This window comes from Falco peregrinus, chromosome 8, assembly GCF_023634155.1.
Source record: "Falco peregrinus isolate bFalPer1 chromosome 8, bFalPer1.pri, whole genome shotgun sequence".
Taxonomy (NCBI): Eukaryota; Metazoa; Chordata; class Aves; order Falconiformes; family Falconidae; genus Falco; species Falco peregrinus.
In genome coordinates, this window is record NC_073728.1 from 2,679,532 (window position 1) to 2,706,657 (window position 27,126).

A 27,126-nucleotide genomic window follows, 5' to 3' on the forward strand; every position below is an offset into this window, starting at 1 on the left:
AAATTATTTATTTGTGGAAATGAGTTCCATTTCTCAGTCTTTCTTGCTTTTAGTATGGTCCCTTAATCTGTTCAGATATGACACCTTTCTTTTTTTTCTTCAGTCTTTCTCAGTCATGAGTATTCAAAACAATCTGTCTCCCAAGAAAAGAAGGGTTACTGTCTTGCATAGCAAGGCATTTATGTCTTTTACCTTATTAACAAGAGAAAAAGCCATTAGATGAGCTATTTTCTGCTTCCCAGAGTAGACCAAACTGGTTGCTTGTTTCTTGGCTGGTGGTACAAAAGAGAATGAACTGACCTGTCCAGGCCAAGTGCCATAACAAGTTACAGGGAGTGGTTTGTTTTATTTTTAAATTTTTGTTGTATCTGCTAAGTGGGAGATGAAATTCAGCCAATGGCTTTTAAAAAAAATTTAACTGAAAATTATTTTGAAACTAGGTTTAGGTGGTTATTCATTTATTTTTACGTTATTTTGTAGTATTTGTAGAAATCCGTCCAGTCCTAGAAAGCAATGATATTTAATACATTCAGAATTTTTAATGTTTGATCCTATATATAATGCATATTGTATACACAGACTCTGATTCTGAAAACAGTTATTAATATGCCTAAATGCAGTAATTACTACTTCAGTTTAAGACCATGCATACAGACGGCACTGCAGTGGTTATATTTGGTTGCTCTGAAACAATAGGAAATAATTTCTGAAAATAACATTATTTTAAAGTGTTGTAAGATATGTTTAAAAACACTTTGAAATGCGAAATATGAAAAAAGTTTAATGAAAACAGAAGAATGAAAAACAAGATACGGTGAATATGCTCCTGAAATATTCATGTTACATTCTGTTTCAGAACTTTACGCCTTTTTGATACAGAAATATTTCACAGTAAACAAGAAGCGGAGGACCTCACATTTTTCCAGAATAAAGTCATGAAGGAAATTGAAAAATCCAAAGAGATTCTATCTAAGAAGTATGATTCGCTGTATCATATTTTTTAAGTTATAGGGAAATATTTAACTTTTTTTCCCACTGTTTTTGAAACTGAACGTTCTGGAGAAAGGAAAAATGTCCCATTTTAATAATATGTGTTAAAGTAAGAGATGCAATGTTGTGAAATTGAGGCCTGTGAATGAAAGCTGCTGTGTAAATATTGAGCATGTTGTCATGATTTGTGCAGTTTTCTTATTCTGAATTTTGGTGTGATATATTTTGTTCACTTCCTAGAGGGACAGTAACAATGTATGTGTGTTAGTCTGACAGAAGCTTTTGTTTTGTGGACTCAGTTGTGCTGGATAAATGAGAAAATACCATTTAATACGATCAATTATTTATGACATTTTAGAATATAAACTGTGATATAACTTATTAGATAATAAGACTTTCCCCATCCCTACTTCACACAAAGGAAGTGTCTCATGGATAGGAAGATTAACCTCATGTCACTTCACTAGCAGTATCTCTGCAGACCATGTATTGATGAATTTCTGTTTGTATAGTCTCAGTTTTGCAGCTGCTTCTGAGAACAGAATCATCTGAAAAATGCTGCATTAATGAGATCTGTTGACTTCAGAGATTATGATTAAGATTTTTAAAAGTGTTTGGATATCATAATTTTTATATATTCAGTCAGGTATTTTAAAAGAAAAAAGGCAGTTTTCTTGGTAGCGGACTCAGTAAGCTGCCATTAAGTTTTCAAATAAAGCATCAAAATTGCTAGGTCTTTTTTAGGTATTTGTGGCCAAACACAATGTGTATTATTTGTATGCATCTGATCTTTCTTTAACTTAAAATGCTTGATTTCTGCAGTTAAGTATTACTGCATTTTTACTATTTCAAGTTTTAGTCAAGTAAAACAACTGTCAAGACAGCTATATTCTCAAATACTTGTTTTTTCATGTTATTAACCTTGAAGGCTTTTATTTCTGCACTTGTCCATGGTTCTGTTATGTATGGCCTTTATTGCTTTCAAGTGTTTTTTTTCCAGACCCTTAAAATACCTTTCTGCTGTTAACTGAAGGCTGCACTTCTGTGCTTTCTTTTGATTTCACAGACATGCCAGAGTCAATTTTATTTTGGTTAAGGGCAACTGGGCAGAATTCCCTTTGGATTTCTTTCACATCTTAATATCCGCTGAGGTTGCAAGGGTGCATAATGCACTGCACAACCCCTGGGACTGGAGTGTGCTGCCTGTGAAGCCTTTCTGGCCTGTGAAACAGGAGATGAAGATAGCAGACTTGTCTATCATAATACCTGGTGTTTTAAGTATGGTTTCATGATAATAAAAATACTTTCAGAGACAAAATTCCTTAGAGTTTCAAGATACTACCATATGACTTAAGGTATAGTTTCCTAAGTATACTGCAGCGTCTTTTGACTGCATGTAATATAAGCATTTACAGCAATTAACTTAAAAGCACAGATTTATTAATGCTAATCACTTGAAAAGCTTAAAAATATTGTATTTTTTTCAGGTGGTTTCCAGAAGTGCAGAAAATCTTTTACCAAGGTAATAAGCGAAAACAAGTACCCAGCCATGCCAGCATTGCTAAACTAGAGTCTTTCTTCAATTGTGCTGCCACTTTAATGACTCATCAACTGCAACATTTACTTCTACATTCGATTCAAGACTTCACAGATTTAATTGTTCAACCTGCAGTAAGTAGTCTTTAATATGCATGCTAGCAGCATTGTTTATCCATGTATGTACAAGTCATTTCCTGTTTATTTCGCTTATTTTGAAAAAAATAATAGAAAAGAAGGTACGAACTTTGCTGGCAGATGCTTTCTGGAAGAAAAGGAATAGTGTTTTAGGAATGCATTATTTATTAAGTAGAATTAAAATAACTTTTTTTTTTCATGTAAGAAGGGGAATATCAACATATTTTAAATCTGGTGTCCTCAAGAGCACACTGCTGTCAGGCTTACAGTAGAAATGCATTAATGTAAAGGCTGTTTGCATCTACTAGCGTGCTCTCTGTAATACCCGTCTTTGAGGAAGTTTTATCTTCTCTCTCCTGTTGGGAGTTAGCTACTACATGCTTTGTCGGGATGGTTCTGGGCAGGGGGGGAAAGGTAAAAAAGGAGGAGTTTCTCCTTTGCACTCACATAGCGTCTACTGTAGAGGTAAATATTTCTTGATGTTTGATATCTTGGAGTGCATCTGGATCAGCATTTTGTTAGTACAGCCTTGCCATCAAATATCCACAGAACTCTGGCTCCAGGTAATATTGATGAAAAAATAGGCAGAGAATGTAAGGAAGTAAGGAATCATGTTGTGGAGGCAGAGTATATATTTTTCATTCCCGCTCCCCTGTAATTGCATTGTCTACTTCTGAGTTAAGTAAGCTGTGATGTCTACAATAGTATTTTCTGTTAGTATTAGTAATTGGTATGTATTTTCTAGTCCTACCTTTCCTAATAGCTATCCTGTGCTGCCTAGTAGCGATAAATTGCTTCCTCACATTTCCAAATCAAATTTTTCTGTAGTTAGAATATGTTAGCAGATATGGAAAAGTTACATGAGCCAGATTAAAAATATGATAAAAAACCAAATTATGCCGCAAAGGACAAAAGCATATACAATTATTTTTTTTAATACATGGGACTCCATACTGCATATATAACCTTCATAATACTCAATTTTAGTAATCAAATTCTTGTTTAGCAAATAGAATTGGATGTAACACTTTATTTTTTTAAGGTTAGTAGATTGATAGTGACTGTTCTGGATGATGAATACAGGTACTGCTGTACACATAATAATTTACGTATTGCTATGTTTGTGAGCGCTACTACTGTAAAGCTACTCTGCTTCAGTCTACGCAGAAAAAACTTACAAAAGTTGTTTGCTGGTGTATAGAAGATGCCTCTCGTGCCTACTGAAAATAATGTTGCATTTCATCTTAATGAACGTCAGTGTATACGAATTTTATCAGAGACGTACTTCCTACTTGCACAAGTATTTTTGTTAGGATTATGCCATGTAATTTGCAATTAAAGTCTTGAAAATTTAAAATTCATATGCTGGAGTAATTCTTAATGACTTTTCCTGCATGAGTTAGGTTAACTAATACTATACTTTCTCCCCGGCTCCATGTTAGGAATCAGTCCAAACCTACAAAGAGCCAGGTTTAATCCTGAGGCTAATCCTTGAGAATGACGGTATTAAATTTGAACCTGACTTTAACGACTGTGAGGATGTATTACTGGATGTTTATACTGTTATGATTCAAGCTGTCAGTGATATACCAAGAGTTGAGACCAAATTATTTTCTAAGTGGGTAAGAAATTACAATACTTGAGGGTTTTGTTTTATCATTGTATTGTTCCTACGTTTTGTTCTTAGGCCTTGTTGTCAGAACTATTTGGAACAATTTGACATCATCTAAATTTTATTAATAAAAGGCCCAATCAGTGTTCTCTAAGGAAATAAAAAGCTAAGAATTGCCTAGTTTATGAGTTATTTTCTGTAGCAGCTACTACAAACGTACTAGAAATAATACTGATGTATTTAAATTTTAAACACATTTCTGCAGTATTCTGTAAAATATCTTCTATACTGATACTGGAAAGGGTACTGTCTTTTTAAATACAGACCCTCTTTGAGTAGACTATCCTTAAAATAAATAATCTAAACCTTAATTTTTAAGCAGTTTATATTTTAGTTGTTTTATGTATTCAACCAGGTTGAAATGTTAGGTCAAACAGGAAATAATCTAGGTTAAGTAAAAAACTTTTTTTAAAAAATGTAATTATTTCATAAAAAGTACTTACTTGGTTTAGAATTGCATGTTACTTTTAGTATAGCAGTCTTAGTTTTTAATATGGAGAGAATAAAGGAGTGTCCTGTGGGGCCTCTTGATCATTTCCCAGAGAGCTATGGGAGATGAACACTTCTTTTTTCCTGAAGGAATATCATGGGATATTCTGCTTCCCTTTCTGTTTATCACCAACTTGAATTTTAAATAAAGATACTAACTGTCAACATTTTTGTTAATAATGCTTGAACAGTGATGAAGCAGAAACCTGAGTAGTACACTGCTTTGTAGAAGCACTAATCAATAATCTGTGAAAAGACAAATTAAAAGAAGCATCTCAAGTATGTCTAAATGCATAACAGCAAGGCTTTAGATCTTCTGGGGGTTTGCAGGAAAATGTTTTCCGTATTTCTAATGTTACAGATTCATCAGTTGATAGCAAAATTGAAGTTGTGCCTGTGGTTCAGGAAAAATAAAATCCCTGTAGATCAAACTTAAAATTACTGACAGAATTGTTTTGAGTGGATAAGTATGTGGACTGCTGAGTTTCTCAATGAAGCACCTCTGATTTCTTATTTGTTAATAAGGCAAACATCTTAAGGCAAACATCCTTAAGCTATGATTTAAAAAATTGGGATTGGAAATAGCTGTATCTACAAAATTTGGTTTTAATAAGACTTTAATTACAAACATTTTGACAAAACTGAAGTAACATTTAGTTGAATTTTTTACTATCCTGTTTATTTTCCATGACATGGCTGAGCTACAGACATAACTGTAATTTGAAAATGAGTTTTTATGTGTGGTTTTTTTTTCAAAGCCAAAAGGTGAGTTCTCATCAACTGTCTTGAAGCCTGTTATCCTAGATGAGATCTTGGATGAACATAAGAAAAGGATCAGAGAAGAAATTATCAAAGAAAGTGCTGCACCTGTGGAACATCTCAAACTGTATGATAAGTACAGCTTCCTGATAAACAAACAAGCTGAAAAAGATATTGATCAGTTCCTTACAGAGGAACATGCCTTTGAAGAAATGAAAAGGGAAATTATAAAGTACCAGAAACTTGCTAAGGAAATAAAATACACTTCTAGGAAGGTAAATTACAATAATATTCATAAACTTGTATGGCTACTATTTAATGTTGATCTTGTACTAAGAATGTTGTTAGTCAAAGGTGCTGATAATTAGCCATGAGATAATTAAAATGAAATATTTTTTTCTTTTTTTTAAGACTTAGCATTTCTGGGGGGTATTTGTAGTACTTAAGTGAGATTTAAGTTATTTTTGCTAGAAATTGTTTGACGACTTCTGAGGGCATCCAGAGCATGCTGCTCTTACACATTGAGGAGTAAGAGAAAGCGTGAGTCCAGCCACTTCCAAATTCATTCCGAGCATCTAGGGCAGAGAGATGATCCTTAACATGAACCACCTTTTTCTGTCTCTGTAAGGATTTTCTTTGGTAAGAATCCTTTGTCAGTCTGTTCTGAAAAAGAGCTCAGAAGGCTAAAGCGGTTCTCCTTAAATTGTTTCCCTCCCAGCATTCAGTGCTAACCTCAGTTCTGGTGAGACTAGTACTTAACAGGCCTGTCATGAGGGCTCCCGCGTGTGGAAATGGAGCTCACTGGCCCAGTGATCAACACATTGGATTCAGAGGCTCACTGGGAGGTGGCAGAGTCTTTTTAATCCTAAAGACTGTCACGTGTCTCTAACAGTAAAGCAAGATTACCACATTTTAGATGTATCTCAAACTCTTAATTTCACCAGACAACATTCACTGCTACGGTAGTACGTGCCCTTGTTGTTTTTTCAGGATGTAGATTATTTGTCAAGGTAAAAAGGGATAGAAGTAGGATTTATATGAAGTTCATTGTGCGGATACAGGACGGTTATTCCCTTCTTTGCTTGAAAATTTTAGAAGCATTCTGTGATTTAACTAAATTCCTAGGTGAGATCCCCGACAGTCTGCTTAAGACGGTGACAGCAAATCGGTAAAAGCTGTTCAGCGTTCTGACAACTGTTACATTTGTATTGCAGTGTGTCCGTCTCGGAATGTTTGAATTGCACTGTGATGAATTAATAAACGCTTTGGTAAAGCGAGTGGATAATATTTGTGAGCAAGTTATTTCCAAAGTGTTCAGAGATCATCAAGACATAAATGCGAGGTAACTCTCAGACTGAAAATGTATATTGAAATGTACTTAACTTTGTTTCCACTGTTGAATTTTTTTAATCCTTAAAGGATATGTTGATCTCATTTTTGCTGTTATAAATGTGTTTGACTTGTCAAGGATGATTAAAACAAAATGCATGCCAAACTCATTATTTTATGTATTTTTCAGACTATGTGATCAGTTTGAGAGAATATCAGAAAAAGCCCTTACTACTCCATCTAATACACAGGAACTAATGGAACTTAAGGTAGTTTTTTCTTTTTTATGAGTTTAAGTGAGTAGTTACCAATACTATTGCTCTGGCCCGAAGCAGTAGCATATGCAGGTTGCCCCCTTTATGGGTATGGTTCTGGCCTTGTTAAAGTCACTGGTGCTATTTCTGTATTGTAAAATAGAAAAGGACAGGACTTTGGCCGTGAGGCTAAACACCACAGTCTGGCTCTTAGACATACAGCGCAACTCTCTTCCCCCCCAAAACGTCCTGGCCACAGCCAGACTGCCTGTTTGGAACAGTCCTTTGTGCTGTCGCTTGTCCCATATGATGGCCTTGCTGGTGAGGATGCCAGTTGGCCTGGGCCAAAACCCTGTAGGGCAGCAGTCCCCAAAGTGTGGGGGGTGCAGCCCAGGGGGTGCACAACATATCCATTGGAGTATGTGAAGGAAACAGATGGGTTTTTTAATCTAAAAAAAGTGAGAAATCGAGCTTTACCTATATTTAATAATACAGATTGAGACTGGTGCCCTCAGTCTGTATGTCAGAGGGTCCTGTGCTGCATGCATACATGACGTGTCCTGGGGAAAGGGCAGGTGCTCCACAATGCAGAGGGATTCACGGTGGCACCCTTGCTTGTTCATCTGCTTGGAGCATATTGCCGTGTATTGCAGTTTGTGTGCCCAGTTGCATAGGTTCACAGATGATGTTAGCTAGTTTTAACTAACCTAGCCCTTGCAAAATGGACAAGGGGCTTAAAATTATTCTCTCGAAGAAACTGCAGATTGAAGGTAATACTAATAATGCGAGCACAAGTGATCAACAAGAAAATGGCAGAGGTGACACTTCTACCCCGAGTACAAGGTCTTCATCATCCACGTTATGAGATAAAAATAATAATGGTCTAATCAGATTTGACAAGTTGGCCAAAAATTTCAAAATTTTCAGGAAGAGTATTTGAAATACGGATTTACATCCACTACCTTTGATGATGAACTTTGCCTGAAATGTCTGTTGTGCCCTGAGATACTGGTTAATGATAGTACAAAACCATCACACTTAGTCAGACATGTAAAAACAAAGCATCTAGATCATAAAGAGAAACCTCTACACTTTTTTCAGTGAAATTTCAGGTCATACTTTACTTAATCCATTACTCTGCAAAATTTAATGATCCATGCTCAGAAGACTCAGAATCCTCTTCTTATTTAATAGTGGAAGAAGAAGCCACGTACCATTAAGGAAACACATCTTCCTGCTATGGTAGAAATGGCTGAAATAATACATGAACAGCAATATGGTGACAAGCTAAAATGCGTGTCTTTTACAGAAAGTACTGTTGGAAGGCACGCACGGAAAACCTTGCTAAAGATTTGTAGAAACAAGTATTAGAACAAATGATGCATGTGTGTTCCCATTGTTATGTGTGTACCTCCCTATAAAAACACCTATCTGTACACTTTAAAAACTTGGAAACAGAATTTTCTAACCTGTTTAAAAACCTTACAAATGTTTCACTGAGTTTTGAACGTGTTTGTTAAAAATTATTGGTGGATGATCATGATTTATAAAGTACAGCCAATGATGTAGTTCTTCCATTTGGATCTAGGTGTATTTGAGGGTTTTTCCAGCTATGACAGCCATTAAAATGAAGTATTGAAATAAACTGAACTTAGAACAAGACCTCTGAATCTCAAAAGTATTAAAGCAAGATTAGTGAAGCATATTCAATCACACTGCTCTCACTGAAAATATTATTAATGATATTATTTAGGGAAAGCAAAAAGTTTTCTGTGAAATTACTAACTAAATATTTAAAATATTGTTTATTTCTTCTTCATTGAATCCTTTTTTACTATTTTTTGTGCATGTTTTATTATGTACATAATAAGTTAGTACAGTAGTATGTGGGTATTATCTATAAATAAATGTATGTATATTGAGGATGCATGTCTCAAAATTTCTTGCTGTGTGATCAAGAAAGTTTGGAGACCACTGCTGTAGGGCTCCTTGCTAGCAAGCAACGTGGCTGGCTGGAAGGCTGACTGAGCCTGTTAGCAATATAGGTATTTAGTTAGTAATATAGTTATTACCTGGATGTTTTTTCACTGATTATCAGGAAGCAATGCATTTATATATAATGTCTTGGAATAAGTGCATGGGTTTATTTCTATCCCGTTTAGCTAGTGTAAGCAGATAACAAGTAATTTCTGTAGTGTGGGCAATGTGCCAGTAGCATTAAGTTTAGACTGCGTGTTCTTCAGGCTTCTGAACAGACAGCATCAAACAGCGAGTCTCTCTTGGTTCTCCTGAATTAAATTCAAACAGTTGAATTAGATGTGGAAGACTCGGTAACCATTCCCAATATCCTAAACTAATCAAAGAGTTGAAACCTGGGATGTAGGGAACTTTAATGTGTATTTAATTCTTCACAAGAAGACTTTAAAAAGCATGCATTGCCAAGTTGTATGAAGTAATTTTGCCTTTACACCCTTTGTTGAAAGATCATTTAAAATTTAGCAGATGTAGGGTTTGCAGTTCAGTAACTGTAAAATCCCATCATCTCACTTTAGAAATACCACTTCTGTAATCAAAACCCTGCTGTTTCTTTGATGTACTCAGGCTCCAGTTCAGTGAAGCACTTTATTCATGCTCAGAATGGAACACGTCTTAGTCTCTTGCTATTCGGCAAAGTTCTGGTGTGTGTCCAGCAAAATGTGTGGGATATAGGTGTGTGCTTAAAATAAATTGGGTGCCTGAGTGATTGGTTGCATTTGGGTCTGAGCGAGTCAGATTTTTGTTACAGTGAAGTTTAACATAGGATATGACTGGAGTAATTTTTTTCCAGTAAAAAGTGAGTTTTACAAGTTGAACTATATGCTGAGAATATGTTGCCTTTAAAATGCATACTTGTTACACTGTATCTTTATGCTGGACAATAAAAAAATCGCATGTAATCATGGGTAGCATGTAATATTATACCAGCATCAACCCCCTTCTAATAGCTGTTCCATCTCATTGCTGAAAAGACGTGTCAGGCTTTGTTTGGGGTATTCTTTTAATAGCCAAATATTCTCTAGGTCTGTAACAACGAGTACGTTCTGAAGCAGAAAAACTGCTGTTAAAAGAGCAGAAGTGTAGATTTACTGGATGATTTACCCCTACCTACAAATTATTCCAGTGATATCACGTTGTGCCATTGTAGTAAATTTTTCTGTATCTTCAATGGGTAGATATCAAGTAATATTTCTGTGTACCGATATACTATTGATCTGTCCATGTGGCCAACGTTTTTACTAATACAGTTCTTTTCTTAAGAGGCTTTCAGAGTGCTTCGTTATGGATTATTGTTTACACTGGGCTGTGTTGCTTTTCTGTTAAGAGTACCTTGCAGAATGCGATGTGTATTAGTGCAGTTTACTACCAACTCTGGAGATCTGAAAGAACGGTGTAATTTTTATTTTAATCATAATGAGCAGTACAGCCATCGTTTATGATCCTTATATTCTTACTGCTAGGGAAGACCTAATTTCACAGTGGGCCATCTAATGCTTCCCTTTCTGAAGCATGTCCTTCTTTTCTGTTGTAATTATTTTACTAATTTTTCTGTGGTAGCACCATGCTTTCTTTCCCAAACCTCTAACACTTACGACAGGCTGGCTGGATTGGCTTCCATTAGCCTAAACCATGCCATTCCAAATAAGCATCTTTTAAGGGCATGTATTTCTAATTTTATTTAATTTTCCTTGTAAAAAATAAGCTTTTAAAGTTAAGTATTAACTATTTCAGGCATTACTTTGGCATTAAATTATATTAAAAAATACCTTCTTTTTTAATTTCTATTCCCCAGGACTGTGTGCAGAAAATGGAATCATGTGACATGCTTGAATTGGACCAGAAATTATCAGATGCTGTAAATCGTGTTGCTTTCCTGATAGAATGTGTCAACTTTTCACCAGCAGACATTCAGCTGAACAACAGTGTTTTTCAATGGTATGCACGAATGCCAGATATCTTTGAAGAGCACAGAAAGATAATTAAAGAAAAAACAGATCAATTTCAAGATGGCCTTAAGGTTTGTAATGACAGTACTTTAAGAATACTTGAGCTTCTGACTTTGAATGACGTATAGGACATGGAATAGCGGATTGAATAACCTCTTTTATTTTCCCATATGTTTTAAGAAGAAGTTCGAAGTAGATGTTTTTATATTATTCTTGGTATGAACTAACTTTTGCCTCCTTTCCACTCATTTGTTTTCCACATATCCACAGGTACTGCAAGACAAGCCACATCTCACATTCTGCACTCTGAAAGCTCTTTGATTACAGGTCTTCCAGTGATGTTGATGAAAGTTGTCTGTAGATGAAACAGTAAAATTCAGATACATCTTTTAAAGGCTTGTACATGCCTTGATTTATACACATGAGCAGTCTCTTTGGAGTCAGTGGCAGTATATAAAATTTCTGTGATAGCTCAAAAGAAGAAAAGTGTGTTAATTTGCCAAGTGTGATTTTGCTGTTAGGATAATGTCAAATAAGGTAGTTTTATAACATAAGTACATCTTGATTCAGGATTGTTTTATTTTTATTTTTTAAACTCGTATGTGTATTTTATCTCTGTTAGAATTTTTCATTAAGTTTACTAGGCTTTTACAGTACATCTTGTTATCTAAAGTGATGTGGTCTCTCCACAAGGATTGCTAATTACTAGGCTGCTGTTTCATTACAGTTACTTCCTGTATAGCTGTCTGCTTTGGTTTTCTAGGACTCCTTAGTCTCACCGTCATTTTGTCTTAGTTCGTACGTACTTTGAGATAGTGAGCTCCTGTGTTTATGCAGGACATTTAAAGAAGTAGCTGGTGGGTGTTACTGGGTTATAAATAAACGTGCAGCATAGGCTCTGTACCTTCAAACATGTTATTGCTTTGTATGGTTTGATGCTTGGTTTCAGATGTTGACCACTACTGGTACTCAATGTGAAATATGTGTTGCGGGGTTGTATATGTGAGGAAAAAGCTGTCCTTGAACTGTATGGCTTTAAGGCAAGAGACACCTCTGTCTCGTCAAAGTCTTTAGCTTCATCTGTCAGTTGAATTATTTTTATTATTCTGTTTTAATTCGAGATGTACTAGGCGTTTGAGTTTAGCTTTCTATTATTAGCCTGCTGATAGTGTCCATCACAGAAAGCAGGAATTTTTATGTCCAACTATGGCATAGAACCCAAAGGCACATCTGTCAGCCCAGTAAATCACTGCAGATGACAGTAGGATTTGGGTCAAATTCTCTCATTTGGGTGGAATAGATACTTGTGCAAAAATATGTTGGATGTCTCAGTTTTTCTGTAAGTACAAAGTGTTCTACCATACCAAATCCAAATAGTTATTCCTTCTTTTGACAGAAATTTATTGTGATTTTGTTAAAATGAGTGTATGCTTGCTTGATGTTCAATTAGGTACGCTGTGAAAAATTTGTTGAGGAACTGAAAAGCTACTCTAAGCAAGTTGAAAAATTTATTGCATTTGGAGATATTCAGGAAGTCAACAGGTATTTGAAGGAAGCTGAAGCGTTAAATACAAAATTGGATCTTGCTGCTGAGAAGGTACAAATTACAGTCTAAGCTAGTCCAGTAGTATAAACTGTAAATCTTAATATTTGTGTTATCAGAATCAAGAGTTGTCCTAGTAATACAGTTTCTGAGGTGTGACAAAATAATTCTTAATTCAGCTACAAAATATTTTTTTATGATTTGCAATTTAAACTGCAAATTTACTGGGCACAGTAATTTGTTACTATGTGGTCTGGAGTTAATATGGTAGTACTTTGCATAGTGAAAGAGTGGATTAAGTTTACGTTGGTTTGCATAGAAATTATACTTTAATATGCTTGGAAGTGCAATTCCTGATACTCATTATTACCTCTGTCTGTTAAAGCCTCCACAGCAATGCAAGCTATGGAGGAATGCCCAAGTACCATTGTAAACCTCTGACTATATTCCTCTATTGCCTAGCATGAATGCTGAGCTGTTACTGTTAAAGGCAGCTTTAACTGCGGTCAGTGGTGGCAATTACATAATGGAGTGGTTTGGTAAAACTTAATTCGAAGCTTGTTGAAGACACCAGAATCCTAATATGGATGAATACTCCCTAATCCGTGTGTTAAGGGCCTGATATCACGGACAGCTTTGGTTGCATTTCAGACCTCACTTATGTCTCAACAGATTCATCAGTTGAATTCAGAAGAAGAGTCCTTTGGATGGCCAATATCTCAGTACCCTCAGCATAAAACCATCTGGAATACTCTTGCTCCATATCTTCATCTCTACCGTACGACTGTTGAATTCAACAGAAAACACAAAGACTGGACAGAGGGATCACTTACGGAAGTGAATCCAGACCAAGTAGAGGTAGATGTAGGAAACCACTGGCGTGGACTGTATAAACTAGAAAAAGCCTTCCAGAATTCTCCAAATGCATTAGCAATTACAAGACATGTCAAATCAAAAGTAGAGGAGTTCAGGTGCCACATTCCTCTAATCCAGGTGATTTGCAATCCTGGTTTGCAAGAAAGGCACTGGGAAGAGATGTCAAAAATTGCTGGCTTACCACTGTATCCTTCTGAAGACTCAAACGTCTTGTCGTATATTAACTTGCATCTTGAACCATTCCTGGAAAAGCTTGAGACCATCAGTGAAACAGCCAGCAAAGAACATTCGCTTGAGAAAGCTTTAATGAAAATGATTTCTGAATGGGATCAAATGGAGTTCACTCTTCTTGCCTACAGAGAAACAGGAACCCATATTTTGTCTTCTGTAGAAGATATTCAGATGTTATTGGATGACCACATTGTCAAAACTCAGACTATGAGAGGCTCTTCATTCATTAAGCATCATGAAAAGCGAATAAGGTAATTATTTTTTTTCTAATAGCAAGTACAAGTAACATTACCAAATAAGAAATCTTTTCTGCTTAATCTGAAGCACAGGGACTTCAGATGCTTTTGTTTATCCTCCGAAAGCAGTGAATTAATTTCATTTTAAAAGGGCTAAAGCTTTTGTCCCACGTCAGCTACACACTGTTTAATCCCATAAAGCTGATTTTTACTTTTAATTAACAATATGGGAAATGCTGATGCATTGGAGAGGTTGCTAAGTATTTTTAATGTGCTCTGGTTCCTAAGGTACCAAATACATCATAACATTGCCTTTGTATTACCAGATAAAACACATCTGAGGTATAGATGGAAAGATTGTAAACTGAGAATATAGTCTAAACTTTCTACCTAAATTTTGAAGCTACTGAATGTTTTAGGTCTCCAACAATCAAAAATGATAGGGCTTATGTAAGGGAGATGAAGAAAATGAAAACAACACATTTCAGGGAAATTATGAAAGATTTCTTTTTTTCTAATGCAGAAAATTAAATTCTAAAATTTAGCATTACGTGTTAAAGATCCTGTACTTCCATCTCTGAGCATAGATTGTAATCTGGTTGTGTGTCTTTCTCCATAAATAGTTTACTTGCTTCTTAAATCCCCCAAACATAACCATACTGTGAAAACCCAAAAGTCTTTAATCTAAACTACATCTAGCTCTATTGGTATTGCCAAACTCCCATGAATCTGCAAAAACGCTATTTCACATTTCAGCACGTATTCAATAAATATGAATTCATATGTACACACATTGGTTTTTTTTCCAATAAGTATTAATTCTCCAGTTACTACTGTACTACAGTGTAGTAGTTTCTTCCTTGTTAATGTAAAAAGGTGGGTTTTGCCTGTCCTCATCAAAGATGAGGAAGCACACCATGGCAATTTTTTGGTGACTGACAGCATTTGTAAAAATACAATGTATTATTTTGGTCTTTGAGATGTAGGCAATTACACAATGGTTGCTTTCTCAATGACCCACCAAAGCATGTAGAATTCTGGATTGCTGCCAGAGATTTTTCCAAATTCCTCATCTTCATTTTGGGAATTTTTTTGGTGTAAGGATATTAACTGACCTGCCTTACTTTCTTCTTGGAAAGCTACATTTTTCTCTACCTCTTGGTAGAAGAAAAATCACAAAAGATGAGGTGCCAATACCCAAAAGATAAAGGAGGGGCTTCAGGTAGAGAAGGTACATGCAGCCAGAGTTATCTGTTGTTTAGAACCTGTGGCAGGTAGAGGAATGAAGGCAGAAGTTAAGTGTGTTTTCACATGTATCATTTTACAGAACTCAGTGCAGCCCATGTATGAGTGTCTTATTGAGAAAATTCTTGCCATGGTTTATTTGTACAATACAGTTTTTAACAGCATGCACTTTTTATAATAATTCTGTCTGTACTGTCCAGTGGTATGAAAGTTGTAAAAAATAATAGTTACTGGTTTTATACAGGAAAGAAGAATATACGTTCTTCTTACAGGATTATAAATAGCATTTTATTTTTATATATTTTTTGCAAATTGCTTATGTCAGTGAATTAAGAATACCAGTGGTATGAGGGAACTGATAATATCATGTGTCTGATACTGGTGAGATAGTAACAAGTGTCCGATAGTGGTGTTAATAATTTTAAAATGATGCAGAAAAATTGAGGACACAGAAAAAGTGATAGTCTAAAGTATCTTGGAATTTTTGGCTATGAAAAGGAAAGACTGACTAGTTATTGAATTATAATGTTGTGTACTCAGTGGTGAGCAGTAATACTGAGGGAGTCTTTAATCTATCAAACAAATGTGTCCAACATCCATGTTTGGAATTTGAAGTCAGAAATGTGATTTAACCATTGGACTATTTACTTCTTGAAATCTTTTAATTAAGCTAACATATCTTTTTAGGATAATGTCTACGTATTTTTGGTTTACTGATTTAAGCTACTTCCGTGTCTGTCTGTCCTAGCAAACAGAAATAGTAGTCTGGGCTTTTGTTTATGCTGGAAACAGATTACATACTCAACTTAAGTAATTTTTTCCACAGATACTATTACATGCTGAAGTGTGTGCTATGTTTATTCACTGATACTGTTAGTTTATTTATTGGGTTAGCCTAGTTCATGAAATCCAACAGTCAACCTTATGGATGATCCAGTTGCAGAAATGGACATGGGCCTCATATGCAGGAAATTAGGCTAGGTGAATATGACATTGTGCTGAAATCTTAAATATATTGCACTTGCTGCTGAATACACAAATTTCCAAAAAGATCTTAGCAGTCTGCTGGAAATGTTTTACTGGAAGCATCAGTTAATGCATTTCAACTAATGCTATTTTATAGGGAATGGGAAGGAACACTGTTGCTAGCACAGGAGATCCTGGATGAATGGCTGAAGGTTCAGGCTACTTGGCTTTATTTAGAGCCAATTTTCAGTTCTCCTGACATCATGGCTCAAATGCCGGAGGAAAGTAGACGATTCAGTAGTGTGGTTAGGACATGGAAGGACTTAATGAAATCAGTTTTTCAGGTAAGTACTGTGGTCTTAAGAATATAGAGTGAGTTTGTAGTGTGTACTGAGAAAAAAATACTGCTTCTGATAACAGTCCTATGTTTTCTGTTTCATCTTAGCCCCCTTTCTTAGATTCTTTTGTTTTGCAGAACTGTTTCACATAGAATCATGTAAGCATTGAGCAGGAAGGGCCACTGGAGTTCAGTTAGTCTTCTTTCTAAAAGCAGAACTTTTGCCAGCATTACGTAAGCTCAGCCACAGCTTTGTGTAGCCAAATTTCAAAAATCTCCAAGGACAGTTTTCTTGCATATTACCTCCAGAGAATGCAGTGCTGCAGTACCTTCCTAGTAAATAATACTTTTCTAGAAATGTCCAAAGATTTATACCTGTTTCCCCTTGTTGCCCAACTATCACTACTGAGAAATTGGCTCTGGCTTTTACAATTGACCTTCAGGTAGTTGTAGGCTGCAGCGAAGTGCTACCTTAATTTAATTTCCAAGCTGAACAAGTCCAGCTGTCCCAGCCTCTTCTCGCAGGCTGTGTGCCATGCTGGTGAGTAAAATTGAGCAGCATACAAACCAAAGTAACAGACATAATGATCCTGGCACTGTAGGTCAATTGACATGAATCAGCTCTCACACTGATTGATCCTTTCGAAAAATGCTGTTTATCTGGATATTGAATGGCAGAGGTGCCTCTGTAACTTCCAGCTGGTTAGATATTTAACTTGCTTCAAAAGTACTAATCTGACCTACTGTACATCAGTATATAGGGCAGTTGTCAGATGCCATCACTGCGCATGTCTGGCAGTTCAAAATGTTACTGTCTTGCCAATTTGCTTTTACTTGATGCTTTCCAGAACTTCGCGCAGTAATTAGGATCAATTAATGAGATTATATGAATGCTTTGCTTCAGTTGTTAGATGTTCCCAGCCTTGGATCGGGTTAGATTGGCTATGTTTGCCAGCCTAACTGGATGGAGAACACTCCCACGTTCTGTTCTGCTGACCCTGCGAGAGGGCAGGGCAGTAGCTTCTAGCAAAGCGGTGGTACCAGTGAGGGAGGAGGAGAGGTCTGAACCTGGCACAGCTGACTCATGAGTGGCTGCGCAGTCAATGGGCTGAATGCACGCTCTACAAACTATTCCTCAGGGGATAACCAGTTAGCTAGTAATTCTGATGATCCTGTTACGTAATTTTAATGATTCTAATAATGATTAGAGAAACTGCGTTCCTTCTGAAAAAGTTCCCTAACATCAAGGACTTTTCTAGCAGAGTGTTGTATTTTTAATATTTTATTAACTGGGCTTACTTAACTATTCAACAGATTTGAGAAGATTTATGAGGTCCGCTGTTTTCCAGGTTACTCTTTGAAGGAAAAAATCAGCTTAGTTTTCATGTGTCTCATGCCTTTGCAGAACTTTCAGAGATCCGTTATGTCATTAGGACAAATGCTGAAATTTTCACTCAGTCTAAAAGCTTTTGGTCTGAGCTCTTTTCAGATTGTAGATGTGGTCTCACTGTAGGAATACACAAAATGTGTAGTATACACAAAGAAACATTTGCTTAATTTCCTGGCAATTTAGCTTGATCACTTAAAAATAATTTTTCACTTTGTATTATCTTTTAAGTCTTTCTCCTTCCCTTTCTCTCCCTCCGCTTCTCCCCTCCCCCCCCTCTTTTTCTCCTTCTGTCTTACACTCCCCCTCCCCCTTCTTCCTCTTGTTTTCTTTCCTGATTTTCTTCTAAATCAGAAGAATTTATCCCATAGTGCTGTGAAATTAATAGTGGTCATTTTTGGGAAGAAATTCAATAACAATAAAAAAGGGCAAGACTTTCAGAATTTTGTTGAATATTATATTTCTGAATGTTGTGTGCTGATGATCTGTTTTGAAAAAATCTTCTAAGTCAGATACTCGGTGCTAATCAAATACGAAGTATTTTTAAAATGTGATACATGTTCTCACTGCCAGAAAAGAGAACAATCTTTTGTTTGTACAGGAGAGTGTAAACACCGCAATAGAAGTTTTAACAATCTAAAGTTGATTTTGGCTAGACAAGTGGGCATTATTTTCCAGAAGATGGCACTCTGCTTCCACAAATACAGTGTTTGGGGACTGTTCTTCCCCAGTCCATATGAAGGGTCTTTCTTAAAGCCCAAAGCTAAAAGCTAACTTGAGTCTGTTTGCACTTTTTTGCATTTATAAGCTGTTTTATTATAAAATTGCTGTGTATTATGAATTGCTTTTATTTGCTTAGCTTTTCGTCACAAAATTGAATAATCATATATTATTCCTTCAGTTTAAATATCTTTTTTAAGCAGCACACATGAATGAGGGTTAAATTACTTCATGGTTTATTTTCTAGATTATATTTAAAAAAAAATTCAAGGTATGGAAGCTTTTCTGTCTTTGTGGTGAAAAAGGAAAACAAAATCAAAAAACAAGACCACCACCACCACCCAGGCTGTAACCTGTGATACATACAGAAATTATATTTAGAAACTAGAGTTGGTGATGGTCTTTTAACAAGATGCTCAAACTATTTTTATACATTTAATTTATACTCTTTTCTTGATACAGTTTTTTCCCCTAATTAACACCAACAGTGTCACTGACAAAGTTACACTAATGTTTTGAATGACTGAGAATGATGTCATTAGCTCTTTTTCTTTATGCCTTAGCTGACCTGTAAATAGGAAATCTATGCTGTAGCATAAATTCTTTTTTTTTTTCTTTACTTTTTCCTCATATGAAGGAAAAAACAAGCAGGAAGAATCCCATTTATAAAACTGGCAACACAGCTTTGATTTACCAGTTGCACTTAATCTATTTGCTGATGATTAATACACTAAGAAAGGGAACAAAAGCTCTTTCTGTTGACAACATGTAGTCATATGGTTGGTTGTGCATTAAAAACTGTTTTATAAAACCAATTTTGAGTTATGTTTGTATGCTGACAGCTTAATTGTCTATGTATAGATGAAAAGTATGTAGTTATTGAGTTTGTTGTGGTTTGGTGTGATGCAAGAGGCAGGTGACAGAAGGTAAATGTATTTCATGTGCAGAGGAACGCTGTGATTATTGTATTAGGGAGATGCACCCCCGTGAAAATCAATTAGCTAAACATACAATTCTGGCTGGGGGTTTTTTCAGTAGATTGGAAGTACATGTGTAACATGAGCAGGAACTGAACCAAAGCTGAATGCATGTTGTAAATAATTTCATAATGTTACGAGTTTTTGAACTGAAACTGAACTTGGAATTTCTTGTTTCAGTTCACCAAACTGAAGCTGAACAGCAGTCAGGCTCCTGGGTCAAATCTGCATTGTCAGCCTGTGAGGAGTGTTTCTTGCAGACACCTTTTGCACCTCGGGGTGTTGCAGGGCAGTCCAGCCTGGCTCCTCTGCTCTGCCCCTGCAACGTGAGGCACCCGTGCTTCTGCCCTGTGAGACTGTGCTGTTCTGCAAGCCTGGCCAGACTTTTCTGAGCAGAACATTCTACATTTGTAATGGGCTCTGACAAAACTATTCCTAGTAGAAGTACTCTGGGTACATCCTTGACTTCTGCTGTCCGTTGGTGGGGTGTTCTTTGTTACTGTTGGCAGCTCTTACGAGCCCTCAGTAGACTGACTAGTCTGCAGTTCTCCCTACCAATCTCTTAGGGTTGCATATAGCTCTGTCTTTTTTTTTTACTTTAATCCTGGGTATGTGTTCTTCGCTGGGTGTTTACAGGCGCAGACTCACTGGGCAGAACGGAGGGGACCTCCGGGCTGACTAACATTGCTAGTTAGCTCTGTTTCCATCTCACCTGTGGTCATTGTGGCCCCCTTCAAATTCCAGGGGAGTGCGGTCTGGTTTAGGTGGTAAAGGAGAAGCTATGGCAGAAGCTGTGTTCCCAGACTTCGGGAAGTGGAGCAGGGGATTGGGGTTAATCCCTCTCCTTTTCCTTGCCAGGATTTTGTCATTATAGAACATGATGTTCTGTATGTTCAAGTGAGTGGGTTTGAATCAGTTCACAGTTAACAAGTCCGTTAATGCAGGGATCTGAACTAGAAGTGAACTAGAATAAATTCAGTCACAGATGAACCCAGGCCCATACTGGAACTGAGTAGAAGCGTTTGCTTGGTTTGACTTCCTCAGTCATAAATCTGTGTAATTCGCTACTTTGCAATGTGTCGCATTTTACTCCCAAATCCCCATGCCTGATGAGCAAGATTAAAACCTGTAATGATGATTAAGCTATGGATTGGTCATAAGGCATACTGAACGGTAGAACCTGATGTTCAGACAACTGTGTTTCTCTAAAGCTTCTTAGCTTGGCAACCTTTAGGTCTAGGTCTTTTGCAAAATCTTCTTTATATTTGTACCAACTGAGATAAACTCATCTTATGCAGTAGCTTTTGTAAGCATTTATATTTATTTAACTTGAGGGGTTAATTTGGGAAGCACTAGAAAGAATTTGGAAAGCACTGTATGTCTTAATATATTTTGCCATCCACACAGCGTATAAATAGAAGAAACCCAGTGTTTTATCCAGTATGTATCTTGACAGGTGTTAATTCAGGTGCTATTGTAAAAAGAAATAAAAATATAATTTTTTTATATTCTTAAAGCAAATACAACTTTTCAAGTGTTTAAAGGTTTTTGCTAGCAAAACGTATGTAGCTAGTACACATTGGGATCAGAGAAAACCTTTTTTTAGATCGCGCTACCAGTCAGTACCAAGTGTCAGTGTTGCCTTTGTATGGCTTTGCCATCTCAGTAGTACAATCTCATGTATATATTTATGTATTTTATAAGCAAGGAAAGATAATTTATTTTGAATTCAACTCTGGCAGATGAGTGCCACTTAAAATGTGTGACTGCCTTGTTGTAAAAGTATGCTTTGAAAAACCCATCAAAATGTTTTAATTGTTCATGTTGCTTAATTATGTAATCCAATTGAATAGCCAGTGTAAATTGCTGTTGCTCCAACAGAATGAGGGGAGTTGTGCTGTGCTGAATTGATCCTGTTTTGAAAATTATTTTTGAAAAATAATAGTTCAAGTTTTGAAAAAATTAATAGCAACTGCCTAACTACTTTTCCAGTGTACCCTGGCAATGAAGGTTAGTAAATTACAAACCTCACAATGGTTTGAGTCAAGCAGAATTTGACATAAATACTCATTTTGCTTAAAGAGTTCCTGCAGTGCTGTGTGGTGATTTACTTGAGAAGGCATTAACATACTAATCTAGAGTAACTTCTTTTCCAGGACAAACGTGTGCTGACAGTAGTAAAAATAGACAAGATGTTTGAAAAACTGAGGAAGTGCAATGAATCTCTGGAGCTAATTCTCAAGGGACTTAATGAATACCTAGAGAAGAAGCGCCTATTTTTCCCCAGATTCTTTTTTTTATCTAATGATGAACTCCTTGAGATTCTTTCAGAGACCAAAGATCCTACTCGGTATGGTAATATTTAATAGATGTATTTGTGACTCACAGTGCATGGAGATGGTCTTGTTATATTGCTTCTCTGAGCCCAGAACACTCTCTTTCTCACTGGCGATTATGGTATTAAGTGCCTCCTTGGTTAGATTTAATGATGGGTGAGCACAGAGTAATTTTTAATATGGGTAATTAAATTAAGTTCTGTTTTTTAAGCTAGGAACCCTTCCATACACTGGTTTTCAGAAGAATCAGAAGCCCATATAGTAATTCATGGTGAAATGAACATACCTGATTTTTCCCAGCAGAAAACTGGAATATCAGGTGGAACTTGTATACTGCTGACTTGAGTTTTATCTTTTTAGGGGCAGTCCTAATTAAAGTGTTCAATTTTTTTTGCTGTGTTTTAACTCTCTCTGCGATTTCTACTCCCCAACTTCATTCAGGATTAAACTGCAGAAAGTATTAACTCGGTCCAAGTCCTTCTTACACTGAGTGGTATTAACTCTACAAGAATTCTGCAGTAACGATCTTGTTAAGCAATATAGCCCTCGCTATAAGCAGAGGAGCTGGGGTTGGATTCCCAATATGCAGGCTTGATAGCTTGCAGTGAATGCAGTGTGAGGTCATGCAAAAATAAGAACAAAAATGAAAAATGAAATGCCAGCTCAGTGACAGAGAAATATTCATGCAGTGCAATGAGCAGGGCAAGAAATCTTGTGAGGAAAAAAAATCTTAAAGGGTTCTTTTTTTATTTATTACAAGCTATTGTGTTGAGACTGTACTAGGTTGCTTTACTCAAATTCCTTAATGTTTACTCCGGTTTGCTGGGAAGATAAAAATAATGGAATTTAATGTACTGTAGGGTAATTAGCAGTAAAGAAAGAATGTTTGTTTATCCTTACTAGTTTGTGTGTTATAGAGACTATAAGTAATATTTTACACCTTTAAACTGATCTAAACTGATCTTCAAAAAAATATTGTGGTAACATCTTGTGGGGAGTAGTACACACAATTTATTGTTGAGGATAAACTTTGTTTTTTAACAAACTTAAAATAGAAGTAAATTGTTCACTTTTTTATTTTTAATTAGATCATCTTTGGTAGTATTGGCAGGAAGAAATTGTCAGAAGCTGTTTAATACTAGTTTTGTTTTCTAGAGTACAACCTCACTTGAAAAAGTGTTTTGAAGGAATTGCGAGAGTGCAATTTACTGATATATTAGATATTACACACATTAAAAGTAGTGAAGGAGAAACTGTGGAGCTCGTAGAGACAATCTCCACATCAGAAGCAAGAGGTCAAGTTGAAAAATGGCTGGTTAAACTGGAGACAGCTATGGTGAAGTCTATCCACAAGGTAAGGAGCCCTGAGCTCTTACGCTCTAGGCTGAAGTCATTTGGCCTTGATTTCTTCAGTAAACATTAACATGTACTGGAATTACTTTTTACGCTTTGCACCTAGCGTGAACATTAAAACAATTAATTCAGTCTTTAAAGGTTGTAATTTTTATTCTTCAATTTTTAGTTCTGGTGTCAATTACTGGTTGTAAAATTCTCTAAAATTCTTTAAAATTTAATAGTAGAGACAAAAAAATTTTGTGCCAAGGATTGTTTTACTGGATAATGTTCCACACTTGATGTGGTATTAAGGGACAATATTAAACTGAAAAGATTGCCTGTGGGTTGTTTTTGATGTTTTCCTTGATTATGACTACCTTAATCAAGACTCAACTCTTCTTTTCAGATTTTATCGTTCTGGTCTTTATAGTGTCTCATCATTGTGTCATATATTTAACCATCTCTGTTACCTTCTTTTTTGTGGTCCAAAAAGGACCTTTAAAAGGACCATTTAAAAAAATGTCAAGTGAGGTAATTAAGCGTGCACACACTTTCCCTGACGCTGTCTTACAGCACAGCAGTTTAATTATTGTAGTGGCATAGCAGTACAGAAGAAAGTCAATAACCTGATCTGTTCGGTGCATATCAGACATGGACTCTGAGCTGCATGAGCAAGAAATGGTTAAGCACCATTCATCTGCATTTAGCCTTGACTACAGAACTTTTATAATGACCTAGACCAGATAACATTTAGATAGTTTTAATGTCAATACAGACACAGTTTTCCCTCATAGATGGTTTTGTTGTTGTTGTTGTTTTGTATTGATGCTATTGTATGTATACATTGTTAAAAGCAAAAAGGCTTGGAACTGCAAAATGAATGGCAGATTTTCACTCAGGTAGTTTATATGGCTTATCTGAGGAGCCATCCAGATTTACTGAGGAGTCTGTTGGTAATATGACTTTATTCTTCCTTGGGTTTTTTTAGTGGCAGGAGAAAAACCTGTTGGTCAGGACTGGCAGATATTTTCCAGTGCAAGTTTTGATTTCGTTGGGATTATCCTTGAGTGGCACTAGAACCAGGTTAATCATTGTATTATTAGAAAATACACTTGAAGTTAGATATAAGTTGAAATAGCATGGTCTTCAAAATTAAAAGCTCTGGGTTTTTACTAGAATAAATGGATGAAAAAAATTTCAGTTTGAGATATTGCTTCAATATCAAATGGTATTTGTACTTGTTTTCTAGTTTCATTGTAGATGGAAATGTTTAGGTATCTGATGGCAGGAATCATTTTAGAATGTGTTGTGAAATCAGTTCTTGGAAATTTTATGTGATCATTTCATTCACATTATGACATTTGGGGGGGGGTGAGATTTACTGAGAGATTTGCTTGCAAGGTGTCAGTATTTACAGAATTGAATTTGAGGCTGAATCTAGACCCTGTTCTTTTTATTCTCGGTAATACAGTGTAATCTAACTTCAATTCTAAAGTTGAACATCACCTGGTTTTGCATGTACTTACAGTGTGCTTTTTCCTGTCCAGGTCATTGGGGATGCACTTGAAGCTTATCCAGAAACTCCACGTGTTAATTGGGTAAGAGAGTGGCCTGGACAAACAGTTCTTTGTGCATCCCAAACTTTCTGGACAATGCAAGTAGAGATGTCTATTAGAAATGGCCAAAGGGTAAGGATATTTTAAATTTAAATTTATGTCAGTTTGATATAATGCAGTAGTAAATTAGACCTTCGGTAGTAACCTTTTTGGATGAATAGGTGTTCAATTCAACAGTTAATCTTTTGAGTATCTACCTGAAATGGGATCCTTGAAGGTTTTGAAGCTAGTATTTCCTTTTGGGTATAGGCACCAATGCTTCTGTACCCGTCAGAGCGCATTCAGTTCGGCTCAGTGTGTAGGTCACACACTTCTGTGAGAGCAGCGCAGCGGTGAGTTTGGGTGGTATGGAGTTTGTTCATGTCTGGTTCAGAAGTCTAACTTACCTTCATTAATGTTTAGTGCTTTTTATGAAGATGGGCTAGGACTAGCATTAGGGGATATATACCATCCTCGCCCTTGTGAAATAATGAATGTATATGCCTGACTGGTACAGAACTTATAATTAGTTAGCTAATGCTAGTGGGAATAAAGCTACTTAAGGCACTGAATTAAAATTCAGGATATATGTTTTGTAGGACCTTTCTTCTATTTGTCACCAAGGGTTAATGCTCTCACTTGTATTTGGAAGTGTTCCAGAATTGCCACCGTCAGATGAGGCAACTAAATTTTAATTCTCTGGTGTTTGGACAGAAAGAATCATCAAGTCTCTTTTCAGTAATACATAAAATTATAACTTTGTGATACTTCATGATACTTTTCATTCCTATTTTTTGCCATGACGTGGTATCAATTGAAAGAACTTTAAACAGTATTGTAGTTTTTGATTCTTCCTGTTTATGTATAGTTGAGCTGTACCACAAACACGATGTTTAATCTTTAATCCATATATGGGGCAGTATTTTAAGACTGTATAATGTTTTCTGCTTTTTCACAAGTTGAAGCAATGGCTCCTGGTAATAGTGGCTCTTTTGAGCAGCTGGAGTTTGACATGAAAGAAAACAAAGCTTCTGAGTGTTTTGGAAGAGGGAATTAAAGGAAGAAGAGGACATTACCTGCTAATACGAGGAGTAGATCTTGCAACATATCTGAAGATTTGGAAAAAGATTTGAATATGTTTTCTTTTCCCAGTAAAGGAGATTCTCCGTTTCCTGGGGAAAGAAATAAGATTTCTACATACTGCACCATTTATCCTCCATTGGTGAAAGACTTTCAGGAAGGAGAGACAGGACTTCTAATCTTAGAGATTTTAGATTTTAAAAAAAAACCCAAAACCAAAACCTAAATCCAGCCTCACCTTAATGAGCCTGTAGTTACTGTTGTTAACAAATAAAAGAGGAAGTGAAGTGAGGTTAAATTGCTTTACTTTTGGGAATGTTTGTTACAGAATTCTCAGCCTAGACAAAAGCTCTTGTGGTGGTCTGTATCAAGCCTCTTCTGTACATGAGCATGGACAGAAACCTGCCCTTCCCGTATCTTTCACTGAAATTCTGTTGTTGTGGGAATTCTTCTCATCTGGCTTCAGCCCAAGAATCTTCATTCTCCTATAGAAAGGAGCTTGTATGTAGCGAAGCGGTAGAGAAGTATTTGTATCTCCTGACAATCTGTCACAAATCTGTGGCAAGGAGAACTCTTAGTCTTACAGCCTTAAATACTCTTTCTTTTCCGTTCCTATGTCATGTGCTGAAGCGTAAGAAGCATGACAGTCAGCCAGTGACCATGTGAGAGGCCAGAAGTACTGCAGTCTGGCTGAAGCGCTTCAGTGTTTTCAGGGACAGGATGGCAATATCATTGAAGTCATTCGTAAATATTAAATATGTTTTAGCACATACATACACACACCTGCTCTCTTTCAGACATTTTTGAGTTAGTTGTTTTAACAAATAACTATTGTACATAAATCAAAAGTGCAAATTTCTTAATAAAACCAAGTAATAAAACAGAGATTCTGTAGAAAAACAGTGGTGCTTCATAAATTTTGAGAGCGTTGTGTTGCGGCCTGTGTGCGTTCTTGGTGATACATGGTCGTATGGTCAGAAGGATAGCACTAAGGAGCGTTACTGGTGCAGGAGCTGAGGACACGCTCTGTGCCTCAGCTGATAGCTCCTGTTTGCTGAGGAGGGCTTGGTAGTAAGCCAGGGGGTTGTTATCCCCGACTTGAACAAGATTAT

General features: G+C 36.3%; 1 protein-coding gene across 1 annotated transcript in view; it reads left to right on the top strand.

Annotated features, from left to right (window-relative positions):
- DNAH7 (dynein axonemal heavy chain 7) overlaps positions 1–27,126 on the top strand; it is a 111,743-nt gene that overhangs the window by 10,448 nt on the left and 74,169 nt on the right. Inside the window, 13 exon segments of the mRNA XM_055812961.1 lie at positions 857–976; positions 2,478–2,661; positions 4,107–4,286; positions 5,584–5,859; positions 6,799–6,926; positions 7,104–7,182; positions 10,997–11,221; positions 12,601–12,747; positions 13,366–14,051; positions 16,405–16,591; positions 21,825–22,018; positions 23,160–23,358; positions 24,887–25,027. Coding sequence (XP_055668936.1) covers positions 857–976; positions 2,478–2,661; positions 4,107–4,286; positions 5,584–5,859; positions 6,799–6,926; positions 7,104–7,182; positions 10,997–11,221; positions 12,601–12,747; positions 13,366–14,051; positions 16,405–16,591; positions 21,825–22,018; positions 23,160–23,358; positions 24,887–25,027 — 2,746 coding nt within the window.